At 38.6% G+C, this 14,423-nt stretch overlaps 2 protein-coding genes across 3 annotated transcripts in view; one reads left to right on the top strand and one right to left on the bottom strand.

Annotated features, from left to right (window-relative positions):
• The first annotated feature begins 290 nt into the window (after positions 1 to 290).
• Positions 291 to 13,789, top strand: ubxn6 (UBX domain protein 6). 2 transcript variants are annotated; one of them, XM_079808583.1, is made up of 11 exons: positions 291 to 518; positions 961 to 1,118; positions 3,739 to 3,803; positions 5,482 to 5,610; positions 5,689 to 5,786; positions 5,866 to 5,941; positions 6,021 to 6,105; positions 6,192 to 6,411; positions 6,500 to 6,630; positions 10,875 to 11,023; positions 11,104 to 13,789. In XM_079808583.1, the coding sequence occupies exons 1-11, from the start codon at positions 436 to 438 to the stop codon at positions 11,227 to 11,229; spliced, it is 1,320 nt and encodes a 439-aa protein (XP_079664709.1). In that variant the 5' UTR covers positions 291 to 435; the 3' UTR covers positions 11,230 to 13,789. The 2 variants fall into 2 exon arrangements, with proteins under 2 accessions (XP_079664709.1, XP_079664708.1); XM_079808582.1 differs by having other exon boundaries at positions 308 to 518; positions 934 to 1,118.
• The window catches only part of chaf1a (chromatin assembly factor 1, subunit A (p150)), a 23,892-nt gene continuing 22,930 nt past the window's right edge, over positions 13,462 to 14,423 (bottom strand). Inside the window, exon 16 of the mRNA XM_079808581.1 lies at positions 13,462 to 14,265. Coding sequence (XP_079664707.1) covers positions 14,141 to 14,265 — 125 coding nt within the window. The 3' untranslated portion in view covers positions 13,462 to 14,140. The remainder of the gene's footprint in view (positions 14,266 to 14,423) is intronic.

Below are 14,423 nucleotides of genomic sequence, written 5' to 3'. Positions count from 1 at the left end.
TTGGTGGTCAAATATTAAATAATTTCAACAGAAAATATTATGGAATATTACTAGATATTATAAGAATATATGTTTCAAAGACTTTATAATTATATTTCACATTTTAAGGCAAGATAAATACACTCCAAAACTGGTATATCTTGAAAATAAAAACAGAAAAACAAACAAAAATGTGGTTACATATTTCTTTCATTAAATTTTTTTTTTAAATAAATCTGATCTACAATGTAATTCCACTCCTCTCCGCTTGATGTCACTAAAACGCAATGTTAACGTCACGATCGCTTGATGACCGTATTTCCGGTTCAGAAACGCTCCTATTCCCGTTGTAAACACATCGCTTTGGGTGGTGGTGGTGGTGTCCCTGACAGTTATAAATAATTAAAAACAACTCATTTTTCATTTCAATATTTGACCTATAGTTTATCGCTAAGAATGAAGAAGTTTTTCGAGGACATCAAGAAGGATATAAAGTTCAAGTCAGCTGGGCCAGGAAAGAAACTTACAGAAGAGACGAGGTAAATTATCAGATATGAGATCTGTCATCACTGAACCACAACTGTTCACGAGTTTATAAGATCAGATTACGATGCATCGAAGAACATTATTCTTATTTTAGACTGTTCCGCAATAGAATTTGTGTAAAGTGCAAGCTATTTTTTTAACACATAAAATCTATAGTAACGTATAACAAAAAGATATGCATTTGTACCTGTTTGACTGCGTTTCTAACATTATCATATATGGAGATGACAGGTCAGGAAACATGTATAGTATGTGCTAAACCTTTTTACTTGGAATAGTTTTGGATCCGATCTATAATTACTCATAGGGTAACAGGCTTAGTAAAGCAAAGGTCACGTGGGAGTGATTTACACCGTAACATTGCTTCTCCAGTCATGTTATTGCTTACAACAGCCGTTTTAACCACAGAAATGAGTCATCTGGTCTTTCGTGCAGCTCTAAACCTGAAGCCTCACATTCTGCTCATGGTCACGGAGCGCCCAGAAAAGCGCCCACTAGGGGGGCGCAGATGGCAGGGGCCGCCGCCCTCGCCAGGATCGAGCAGCAGCCCCGGCCGAAAGTGCAAACTTCACAGGATGCCATAAGGAATCAGGGTACATAAAGTGATTCATTACAGCTTTTAACTCAGAAATCTATGGAAGCTTTTTCCCTCCACGGAATAAAAAAGGTTTTTATCTGACGATTCTGACTTTTCCCCTCGCTATTCCCAGTTTATATCTCACAATTCGGATTTTTTTCTGGATGTCATGGGTTGAGCTTGTTCTAGTCCAGCTCCACCTCTGTGGATCTAATGTGTGGAGCGGATGGAAGGGATATAGCCTGACAAGCCAGACCCACATCAAGATGTTGGGTCTGGAAACTCACCATTGGCAGGGCTCAATCCGAGGGGTGGGATAAACGGTTGTCTTTTAAATTCCCTCTGCACGCCATTGGATAGCGCCATGAGCGCCACAACCAACCAGAGCGAAGAAGAAGGTGAAGCCGAGCTAAGGTTAGTTGCTAGACTTTCGCCGTATCCGGTCAGCAAAACTTCGAACATATCTTCTTTTCTTAAGAATGACTTCAGTGCCGTTCTTTTCTCAAAGAAAAGCTTAACTCCAAGTCTTCCAGAGTCTCGGCCAAAGCCTATTCAAAAGACTTTGTTTACGAGTAGCACGCAGAACCTCCGCAACTCTGCCGTGACGTGCCGTCATCATGTTAAGCCCGCCCACCGACTCAACACACGCAGTGATTGGCCTGACCAGTTTGGTTTTTCCAGCTCTCAGGTCTACCGAGAGTTGCTAGACTACACTCGCGGCAAAATAGATTTTCTGCCGCTAGGGTGAGTCTAGATTTCTAGGCTAGGAGGGAGAAGCTGTGTCCGAAATCGAATACTTCTCTACTATATAGTATGCGAAAAACAATACGCCAACAGAGTAGTATATCCGAATTCATAGTATTCAAAAAACAGTAGGCGAAAAGAACCCGGATGACCTACTACTTCTGGCGAGATTCTGAAGTGTGCATACCAGGGCTCCAGACTAACTTTTTTCACTAGGAGCACAGTGGCCCCCAACTGAAAATTTTAGGGGCACAACCAGAAATTTTAGGGGCGCACACCGTAAATCAACATGCTAACCAAATCTACTAATTTCCACTGTATTACTAATAGGGATCGGTATCGTTAAGGTTTTAATAGTATTACTACTCTTACCAATACTGCTTATCGATCTGGTACTTTAACAGTATTCTTACCGGTTCTTTTTATTATACTTTATATATATTTTTTTATATATATATATATAAAAAAAACATAATTAAAAACATAATTAACATGGCTTTATAATCTGAAGAGTAAAATATCTATAGCAAAAGAAACCGCAAAGTTTGAACAAAAATATAAAACATCTATTTGTAAATGGACCAGTGTGCAGGCATTCGGAAGGTCTGCTAACATTAATATTACAGTAAAGAACAAACCTACAAAGAAATCTAATAAAGTAATGGAATGTAAAATAACACTGCATTGTTTTCACTGTATAAATTGATAGATTAATGCTTATAAAAGCTAAAGTTATTAATTCAAGAGATGTGAATATTTTCTATTTGCCTTTTGTTCGATTCGAATGAATGGCTCAGTTGTCTGCAGGTTTATTAGACACTGCCCCTTTAAGACCGATCGAATGTAGAACTAATAATATCATATTCTCCTATTTCTCCAAACTATTTACGCCCATTTAAGATATAAACTGTTAAAATAACTACTCTCCAATCCGGTCATTTTGACACCGGCTATTTGTTGTTTATTTGATGGTTTAGACGCGCACACGAAGCCTAAAATATTAAGTGCAAGTCGGTCCATTTCGCAGCACACACACATAAGCCGCCTTGAAGTTGGAAACGGCATCTCTTGCGCGGATTATTGTGCATTTAATAGCTCTTTATTATCAAACACATCCCGCAGTTTACAACAATCACTGAATCTGACGTTTAGTTTAGGTTTAGGGAGAAATGACAGCGCAGCTGTGAAGGGAAGGATCGCGCTCGACTGAACACGGCTATCGGAATAGTTTTACCTCATACCATCTTTTTATAATTCTTGGAAGCCAAAATCGAAAATAAAATTAGATTAATATCACAGCACATCCCTAAAGTTTAAGCAGACTAAACTTTTGTTTAGTTCTTGGCCATCGTCCCTCATTAAGCTGACTGTGGTGTTGTGTTTGCTGTAGCTCGCTCGCTTTCTCTCTCTTCTGGATTGCAAATGGCAAAAATGCCACGGACAAATGGTTTAATATTCTCTCATATAGAAACGGCTGGCAAAGATAGAATTTGCCAGACATAAAGTCTATCAAATATAAATAGTAAGTGTATTTTCTGAATTTCTCCAGTACCGACAGTATGCAAATGTACTGGTCGCACATGTGCGACTGGATGTAAAATTCAGTCGCACACTCTCAAATTTTAGTCGCAAAATGCGACCATTTAGTCGCACTCTGGAGCCCTGCATACGATGGACACTTTACTATCCCATGAGGGAGAGGATTTATGAATGGAGGTGAAAGGACGCAACTGACGCTGGTAGGTCACATGATAATGACAACATGGCGGATGTAGTGCGTAAGTTTTTTATTTTTGCATTCCATGGTGGAAACAAAAGCTTCCATAGAAATATTCGAAACATGAATAAATCTCGAAGCATGAACAGCCACTCATTTTGTTATTGTATTTCAGTGAAGCGAGAACTTGAAGCAGAGGCGGCTGCCATAGCGGCCAGTCAGAAGGACACAATTGTCGAGGCAAGTCCGATGGTTTTATTGGTGGTTGTTTGTATTTAGCTGGCCAGTATATTTTTATGCTAACGCCTGTTGGCAGGGATGCAGCATCTCACAAAAGCAAATGTTTTTGCAGACATATTATTAACTGAAAGTGTCCGAAAATATAGTGTTTGGCCAGATTAGGGCTGCATAAAAAAATGGATATGTTTGAATGCACAGTATTCAGGTGAAAAATATCCAGATGGCCTACTACTCTCTACGTCAGAGGTGTCCAAAGTCAGTCCTGGAGGGCCACTGTCCTGCAGAGTTTAGCTCCAACTTGCCTGTCTGGAAGTTTCTAGTATGCTGGTACAGGTGTGTTAAATTAGGGTTGGAGCTAAACTCTGCAGGACATAGGCCCTGTCCCAAATGGCACACTTCATGTGCACTTTCGGTCTTGTGGACTTACAAAGGTCGCTGCGTGCGCGTGTCCGTTAAGTCCAAGAGACCGCAGGGTGTCCCATTTGTCATTTTAGGTCTCAGAAGGGTGCTCGCGAGCGCCCCCTTTGAGGTCAATATGCACCCTCGATGCGCACTTCTGCCTTATGCATTTTGGTAGACGTCTTAATCCAAAGCGACTTACATTGCATTCAAGGTACACATTTTACATTTTGTCAATTCTTGCTTTCCCTGGGAATCGAACCCATGACCTTGGCGTTGCTAGTGTCACGCTCTACTGTTTGAGCTACAAGAAAGCCAGACTTTTTCCCGGCAGTCAAAGCGGCGTTACGTCTTGAAAGAGTGCGGACTGAGAGGAAGACCGTGAGGGTTTAGGGTGCCATTTGGGACAGGGCCAGTGGCCCTCCAGGAGCAGGATTGGACACCCCTGCTCTATGTTAATAGTATTTGGTCATGTGATCTAAACATTATGTAGAATATTGTACCATTTTTCTAGGAAAAAAACAGCAGTCTTCATCTCATGTGAATGGACATCATTTTCAACATATTGGTCAAAATTATTATTCATATCTGTATGTGTAAAAGTGAAAAATGACAAAGTTTACTTTAAAGGTATAGCTCATGTAATTTCATTTAAAAATGATAATCTTTTAGTTAATTTATAGTGCTAACAAATTTTGTTTATATATATATATATATATATATATATATATATATATATATATATATATATATATATATATATATATATATATATATATATATATATATATATATATATATATATATATATATAATAATGCAATGAATCGATTTGACAGCACTATTTAATGAAAATTGTTGCACAAAAAAAAACATTAAAATGAATTTACCATTTTCACATGGTTCGCAAACCTGTATGATTACCACTCATTCGTGGAATATAAATGTTTAAATATTATGTTGATAAAACAAGATTAAATTTGAATATTGTATAATTAAAATTAATGTTGACCGGAGCTGCTAAGCTCCAAAATGACAAAATCCAGCATAAAAGTATCCAAAAATTATCAACTCTCTATACAACTCTTCTGAAATAAATGATTACCTTTTGTGTAGAAAAGACAGAAATGCAAGTTATTATTTAGTGAAAAAAACTTATCTTTGTGTAGTATAAATGATGACAGAATTGTCATTTTTAGGTAACCTGTCCCTTTAAGATTTCAGATCCAATACAGTCATTACTCTTTTCCTGACTGTGATCATTCATACCTTTTTCCAGGGCTCCGGGGTTCCTCAGAAGGATCCGTCTTGTTTCTCAGTGTCTGGAGTTTTCTTCATCTGTCCACTTACTGGAAAAACCATAACAAAGACTGAAAGAGAGATGCACATCAAGGAAGCAATTCTTATGGTGAGCATATTACAGACAATCTGCAAGACTTGAAGAAATGACGTGTATTTTCACTAAAGCAGATTCTTTTTTTCACAGAGGTTCTCAGAGGATGTGATGGAGGCCTCCGTTATGATGATTCACACCTTTAATAAAGACAAAGAGAAAGTAAAGGCTGCCATTGACATCATTAGCAAGTGAGGACTATTTCATATTAACTTTGCACAACCAATATCTAGTGCGTTTGTAAAATGTACGACTGAAATCCAATGACAGGTACATCGAAAACATCTGTAAGAATCCGACTGAGGAAAAGTATCGGAAGATCAAACTAAGCAACAAAGTGTTTCAGGTATGATCGTTTTCAGTCAGGATAGAGAACTGAATTCAAAAGGCAAATTCACTCACGTTTAGTTGTTTTACTCCTAAAGGAGAAAGTCAGTGTGATTGAAGGATCTCGTGAGTATCTTCAGGCTCTGGGATTTGAAAGCACAGCACTGCCGGTGGACGGCGAAGGTAATGCACTGTATTTCAAAATAAAGTGTGTGATTTCTTTAACGCCAAGTCCTCACACATCTCCATCCCTGAATAACGCATCTCAGATAGGACTGAGGAGTACCTGGTGTTACCGCCGCAGGAATCGGACGCTCTGGAGCAGATAAAGGTTCATTTGGAGCGGCTGCAGAAGGGAGAGCCAATCAGAGCGAAGCTGGACCGCCAACCGCAGGTCTTCAGACCCTCGCAGCACGCCACAAACTTCGAGTTGCCCCCAGACTTCTACAATCTGACTGCGGAGGAACTGAAGAAAGAACTGCAACTGAAGTACAGATATCAACAACAGGGGCATTTGTGCTGTCTACGCTGATAAAGTCAGACTCGTAACATGTTTTATGATCTTCTTTCATCGCAGGAATGAAATCGTGGAGAGAAACGCAATGCTGCGAACGAAAGCCATGCGTGAAAAAGATGAACAGAGAGAGAGAAGGAAGTACAACTACGCCCTTCTGAGAGTGCGGTTACCGGATGGAAATATACTCCAGGGTTGGTAGTTTTTAATTTATAATTGAAATATTATATTAATTATACATACATATAAGTGTATATATATATATAGGGCTGTCACTGTTAAAGGTGCATTATGTGACTTTTCCATCCGCTAGAGGTCGCCTATTCAAAACAAAGGCGTAGTTTAATGACGTCACATTTGAGCGCAGAATCTTGGGACATGTGGTCTTCGCCTCACAGCCGGTGGGAAAGAATCGGGATAGGACTCGGGCAGAAATCATGTTCACATTTGCGATTATTAAAGGGTTAGTTCACCCAAAACTGAAAATTCTGTCATTAATTACTCATGTCGTTCGACACCCGTAAGACCTCTGTTCATATTCGGAACACAAATGAAGATATTTTTGTTGAAAGCTGATGACTGAGAAAGGCTTCAGATAGGCCTCCATTGGCATTCAGTACATTTACACTCCCAAGACCCATAAAAGGCACTTAAAACATTGTTACAAAGTCCATCTCACCACAGTGACTCTACAATAATTTTACGATGCGACGACAATAGTTTTTGTGCGCAAAAGAAAATCAAAATAACACCTTTATCCAACTTGTTCTTGTCTTCCGTGTGTGCCTCCATGACGCATGCGCGAGAATATGACGCAGATCCGGCGTTCGGACACATGACCCAGAAGCGATTTGTTTACAAGCAGAGGAAGACGCGCGTGTCTAAGCTGTTGAATTCTACATTGATCGTGCTTTAGGTCTCGCCATAGTTCTCAAAATGGGGTTAAAGTGTGCATTTCATGGATTCCCGAACCCCGGCGCTACGTCATATTCTCGCGCATGCGTCGTGGAGGCGCACACGGAAGACAAGAACAAGTTGGATAAAGGTGTTATTCTGATTTTTTTTCTCCCACAAAAACTATTGTCGTCGCATCGTAAAATTATTGTAGAGTCACTGTGGTGAGATGGACTTTGTAACGACGTTTTAAGTGCCTTTTATGCGTCTTGAGAGTGTAAATGTACTGAATGCCAATGGAGGCCTATCTGAAGCCTTTCTCAGCCATCAGCTTTCAACAAAAATATCTTCATTTGTGTTCCGAATATGAACGGACGTCTTACGGGTGTCGAACGACATGAGTAATTAATGACAGAATTTTCAGTTTTGGGTGAACTAACCCTTTAACGTTACTATAGTGAGAAGCAGAGCAGGACCGAGTGACTTTTATTATGCCACAGTCGCCGGCGCCACTTCTGCTTTTCCGGTCATGAGTATGAGGTAACGCAGCTCTGTTCCTCATATTAGATACATCTGAGTGTGTTGAAAATGATGTTATGACGTTCGCTCGGCGGCTGCTATGACACTTGTTGCACACTGCAGTAAGAGTAAAGCGTTTCAGCAAAATAAAACCGGAAACCGAGGGTAACGCTGATATGACGCAATCGATAGGCGACTCCCTCACACGTCCCGGTTCCTTGGTTAAAAATAGCAATTTCTCACGATTTACAAATAGTTGGAAACATTTGGGATATTGTAAGTACTGAACTGAACAAAATATACAACACTGGCCTAGTAGTTTTTAGATATCTTACTGAAATTTTTTTACATAGTGCACCTTTAACGCATGCGATTAAAGGGATAGTTAACCCAAAAAATTTAAATTAGCCCATAATTTACTCACCCTCAAGTTATCCTAGGTGTATATAACATTCTTCTTTCAGACGAATAAAATTTGAGTTGTATTACAAAAGTCCAGGCTAATCCAAGCATTATAATAGCAGTAATAGTTGAAAATAGTTTTTGAAAATAAAAAGTCCATAAAAAGTGCATCTGTCCGTCAAATAACGTGTTCCACGCGACTCTGGGGTGTTAATAAAGGCCTTCTGAAGCAAATCGATGCGTTTGTGTAAGAAAAATATCCATATTATCAAGTAAACTTTCGGCCAACCGCCTTCCCTGTTCAATATATGGAAAAATTGTTGAAAGTTCCCCTGCCGATCGAAAGACTAACGCGACCAGGTCCGCTCGTCATGACGTCACGTACGCATCTTGAGTTTCACTTTCAACATTCAACACTTTTCCACGGAAGGCGGTCGGCCGAAAGTTTACTTGATAAAGTTTTAAATGAATATTTTTCTTACACAAACGCGTCGATTCGCTTCAGAAGGCCTTTATTAACACCCCAGAGCCGTGTGGAGCACGTTATTTGACGGACAGATGCACTTTTTATGGACTTCAAAAACAGAGCAACTACTACTGCTATTCTAATGCTTGGATTAGCCTGGACTTCTGTAATATAACTCCGATTTTATTTGTCTGAAAGAAGAATGTCATATACACCTAGGATGACTTGAGGGTAAATTATGGGCTAATTTTCCTTTTTGGGTGAACTATCCCTTTAATTTAAATTCCTTAACGTGTTAAAATAATTTAGCGCAAATAAATGACAGAAGTACATGAAGCTGCGTCATAAACGTAATTTCCATCACGCAGTGAGATGATGTTAGAAGTCGTGAGTTTGTCACGGGAGGAGGAAATTTCCATTCTAACTCTTTAACCCGATTCTGCTTCTCTCTTTGTGATCAGCCGTTAAACTCTGGGAAAGTCGAATTCATTAAAACAGTCCAAAACAGCGCTAATGTAAAGGCCTGATTACATCAGAGAGAATAGAGACTCACATTGTGTTTTTCGTGAGTTATTCATTCCAGTGTGTGCTTTGCTTTAAAACACGAGCTCTGTCGTATTCTGCGATTGTTTCTGAAGAGCGTTTCTGGTGGCGTACAGTAAGTGTGTGAGAGTCTGGTATATTGATGCACAAACAACAAATTGTGCATGTGTGCTCACTGATCGCACGCTGCATTCATGTACAGACACACTTCAGTACATTCGCATTGTTTCCACACACACTTGGGAAGAATAATGTTTGATTTGTCATGTGTACGTTGTTGTGATGATTAATCGTAGGTTTATGCAGTCAAAGCGGTTTTTGGCATCTCCGTGTGGTTCTGTTCGGTATTGCAGCTTGACTCATCTAAAATGAAAATCTCGTTTTTGCTCTGTAGTCTGTACACATACTATTTACACTGTGAATTCTTTAACATTTTTTCTGTAATGTTTTTTTTTTCCATGGGTGCTTAGGTGTGTATAAATGTATAATATAATTATATGGACTCCTTATATTTGGTGTCCTTTTGGAGTCTCCAATGATCCTTGAAGCTTGCAGAAAATACAGTTTTCTGATTGTTTACTTTGCTGGATATAGCAAATGATGACAAAATGAATGTGTTTAATGAGATAATTGCTCTATGCTTAATTTTCCGATGTGCAATTAATTGTGATTAAAAAAATGTTATCGATTGACAGCCCTAATATATATATATATATATATATATATATATATATATATATATATTCAGGATTATTTGATGAATAGAAACTTCAAAAGAACAGAATTTATTATAAATAGAACTTTTTTTGGTAATATTTATTAATTTATTAAATGTCTTTATTGTCCTTTTATAAATCTTACTTACCCTAAACTTGAATGGCAGTGTATCATGATAGAAAATAAGCAGCTATAACTGTTTTAAACATTGATAATAAATGATCTTAGAATGATTTCTGAAGGATCATGTGACACCAAGACTGGGGTAATGATGCTGAAAATTCAGCTCTGAATCACAGGAATAAATTACATTTAAAATATGTTACAACAGAAACCAGCTCATTTAAATTGTAATAATATTTCACAGTATTACTGTATTTTTGATCAAATAAATGCAGATTTGGTGAAATTAAGAGACTACTTTCAAAAACATTAAAAAACCTTAATGTTTCCAAACTTTTTGTAGTGTATATACATACCAAGCAAGAAAAATCCATCAAGTTCTTACGCAAATTAAGTTTATCTACCTAGTAGATGATAATAGATAAAAAAGCCAAGAAGAAAATTGTGTAAAATAATTCATCTTAATGATCTTATTCTATCGGCAGTCAGTTTAATTTAACAACTTTATAAATTAAAACTATATTGTTTATAATTTTAGGAAAATCTTAGGAAGGTAGTCTCTCACAAAGGTCAATGGCACAAAAAGTTGGAATAAAACTCCATGATATTGACAAATAACGTTGAATAAAATTTTTGGTCAAATATGAGTTGCATTCATGCATGAACCCTCCTTGCCCCATCGACGTCTATTGTCAGTATAAACAAAATGTTGCTTCTTTTGGCCAACTGAAGGCTTTTGTCGCACTGCGTAACTTGTGTTTAAATGCCCTGCAGGCACTTTCCTGGCATGGGACAGGGTGGCAGCGTTGTACCAGTTTGTGCGTGATTCGCTGGAGAATGGCTGGCAGCCCTTTGAGCTGGTGGTGCCTGGAGGACAAAAACTGAAGGACGATGAGGAGGCGGCTCTGAACGAGTGCAACCTGGTAGGTGAAGATCAAAGAACACTGTATGCAAAGTTTAATTTACTAAAAAAAAAATATTTGAATCACTTTTCACCTTCCAGGCCCCAGCAGCTCTGCTGATTTTCTCGTGGGACGCCGCGGTGCTATCAGACATCGCTGCCGCAGGAGGAAAGACTGATGTTCTGCTTAAAGCAGAATTATTAAAGAACATCAAGAGCATGAGCTGAACATTTGGTCTTGCTGTGTATCCCTGCTGTCCCGTCTGCGTTCTTTTGCTCCTAGTGATTTTCTCTCCCATCGTCCGCAACGCCACACGGTTTCACAGGAGGGTTGTGTCCACAACATGTGCTAGATGGATTTATATGGTGCTAACCACAGGAGTTGTGTCCTGTCAGTGATGTATTATGGGGAGTGTTAGCACCTTAAGGGCCAATTTCTAAACAATCTGTCCTGCTTGAAGTAACATGACCAGCTATCATATGATAACGGAAGAAGCTCAGTTTGTGCACTGTCAGATTGGAAATGGCCTGTAAGAGGATCTGTTGTAATTGAAAGCACTTTTTTTAGCTATTGCTTAAAGAGAAATGTTGATTAATGTACCATAGAATCTCATTGTGACGGTTTGAAATTGATCTAACATGAGCACTACCAAGTTCAGATTGTTTTGAAACAAGACTACGCATGAATGTTATAACGCAACTTAAATTAGATAAAAAGCTGTCTGCAACAACGATCTACCTCCTAATACAGATAATTGTCTGTTCATTTCAGCTGTCGCCATGTCAATTAATTGACTAGTATAATTAAGCCCAAAGTATACTTGTTTTACAGAGCACATTTGATGAAAATGTCATCATCAGCATAGCATGCAGTACCCCCCACCACACAAAAAAAAGTAGTATTTTTGTTTGTCCACAAGGCGCCAGTCACAGTTTACAAACTGCGAGGAGGTCTCTGAGATACTGAAGTTATAAATGTCTATACTCATTTAGTCTCATAACTTCTAAGTTGAAACTTTCTAGTGTCATGTGTTGAGCATCTGTGTTAGCACAAGGGGTGCAATGGTTCTCTGTAAAAAAAAATCTAACTGTATTCTCCACTCATGGTTCGGCACGCACTTGCACCGCGGTTCATCTCAAATCTGATGACGCATCTATAATATGGTTTGTTGCAAACGTGTAAAACAGACAGAGTTAGGTTAATGTATGTTTCTGTTGATGGATAAACATTCTGTCTTCCCAATACATTACAACAGCGATGATCAAAAAGTGTGGACAAAACAGTCACTCCTGTATGCGAGTGCCGTCTGCTCAAACATAAACCAGTCATTTACGCGGTCATCCCCTGGGATTTGATGAGACCTGAACACATGTAGGTATTTGTTTAAACTATTTAAGCCCTGCAAACATTCAAGAGCAAGACATGAAAGAGAACTCGCGCGCTGTGAGATGTGTGTGCAGTGACGTCTGAAGAGCACACACGGCAGACTTTCAAGTCTTGACCTTGAACGGACAAATTCACACAAAAATTATGTCAACATGCCGATATTGGCGAGTATCCCAGCAAACATAGGTTATGTCTTGAGTAAAACATAAACAGTCGAGAAAGATGTGTTCATTTGTAACAGTATGTACTGGATCTGTACATTATGTCTTAAAGGGATAGAAGCCTTTTCCTGCGGTCGGTGTTTAATGTTAATCACACAACAAATGACTAAGAAATCACTCACTGCTTTTGGCCGAATAGCTTCTGTGACTTCAATAATGATTCATCTTTAATTTATACAGTTTAGATTATATGCAATGTTATTTTAGATTTGATTACTTTATTCAGTTTCTGTACCAGAAAAGCACTGTTTATTTTACATGCATCTTTGCTTTATTGATGTATTTGTGTTGTTGCTTGTAGTTTTATTTTGTGTTCTTATTTTCTTTATTTTAGTGTTGAATATAGATAACTAATTTCCCTGAACATAGCACATACCGAAACCGTGACCCTAAAACCCATTATAAAAACTGAACCGTTACACCCCTATTTAGCACACAATACAATCAAGTATACTTTGAATGGCTGTTCACGTCAAAACTCCCAACTCATCTTTCAACTTGGAAGTAAGCTATTAACTCTATGAATATGCAAGACTTCCAATTCTTAAATAAGAATAATAGTGCAGTAAAGGGTAAAACTACTTGCGCTACAAACCAGTGTTTATGACAACGATAAAAAGCCACCCGCTCTTTTGAGAAAAAAAGAAGTGTAGACTAGTGCTCACTGATTAAACCATGCTATTAAAAAAGCTTGTATTCTACTCACAAATTTGTAGTTAAAATGTTGTGTTCTGCTGCTTTTGATGTGATGTATGAAATAAAATGCATTGTCTGAGGAGATGAGTGTGCATGAAAAACCAAATGGCTTTAGGACGTGTTGGTTAACAGCATATTAAAAAGTTGTTCGTTTTTAAATAATGCTTTATTTAAACAAGCTTTGTAGGAAACCCATTACAACTGCAAACTATGGTGCAGTTTATTTGAAACAATTAAGAAAATACTTTGCCAAAAGAAATGCCAATGCTGCTGCTTTTTCCCCCCCGTGTTGGACGGCCACCTACTATTTCAGCTTCTACACCATTTTTCAAAAAAACAAAAATAGTATTTACACCGCGTATAGCAGCCTGAGCAACAAATGGCACATGCTGTTTTATACAAAGCCTCTTGAAAAAGAAAACAAGTGAAAGACTTCTGGTGGGGGTAGAAGAATGAAATAAACAGAAATGGAATATAAAAGTGCAATATATTTCAATTGTCATTATTTTTGAAAGACATACACCAGTTCAAGTATTCTGAGAGGAAAAAAAATAAACAATTTAAAACAAATGTTGCGAGCACTGAGCCCAGCAGACAGCATCAACCTCCTGGTCGGTGTCGGAGCTGATAAATGTATCGGCCTTTACACACTTTCAAAAAGTGGGACTTCACCTTTGAAGAACAGCAGTACACCATCTAACAGACCTCCACTTAAGAGGAGGAAACAAATGATTAATTCTGGGGACCTTTAATACTGTGTGATCCTTCGAATCGTAGATCAGATTTTGAGCACCTGCTTCACGTGCATGCAAACCCCACAGGAAGGAGTCAGATCTCAGGCGGTAGCTGGGGTGAGGCAGGGCAAGGCAAGAGCAGCAGTTTCGGATGCATTTGTGTCCATGGGCTCTGTGTTTTTCTCGGTTTGTGGCAAGGATGTGTTGGCATCCTGTTCAGAGGATCCTATTAAGAAGGAAAAAAAATTGCTTATTATGGCAGATTGTCTTGGTTGTCAAGCTTTATAATGCTGCGTTCACACCAAACGCGAATAGAGCGTCTGGTGTGAGTGATTTCAATGTTAAGTCAATGGAAAGGCGCGTTGACGCACGTCTGGAGGTCCC

Source organism: Gobio gobio, assembly GCF_949357685.1.
Source record: "Gobio gobio genome assembly, chromosome: 24".
Classification (NCBI taxonomy): domain Eukaryota; kingdom Metazoa; phylum Chordata; class Actinopteri; order Cypriniformes; family Gobionidae; genus Gobio; species Gobio gobio.
The sequence above is the reverse complement of the archived record's forward strand: the minus strand, read 5'-3'. Positions and strand labels throughout refer to the sequence as shown.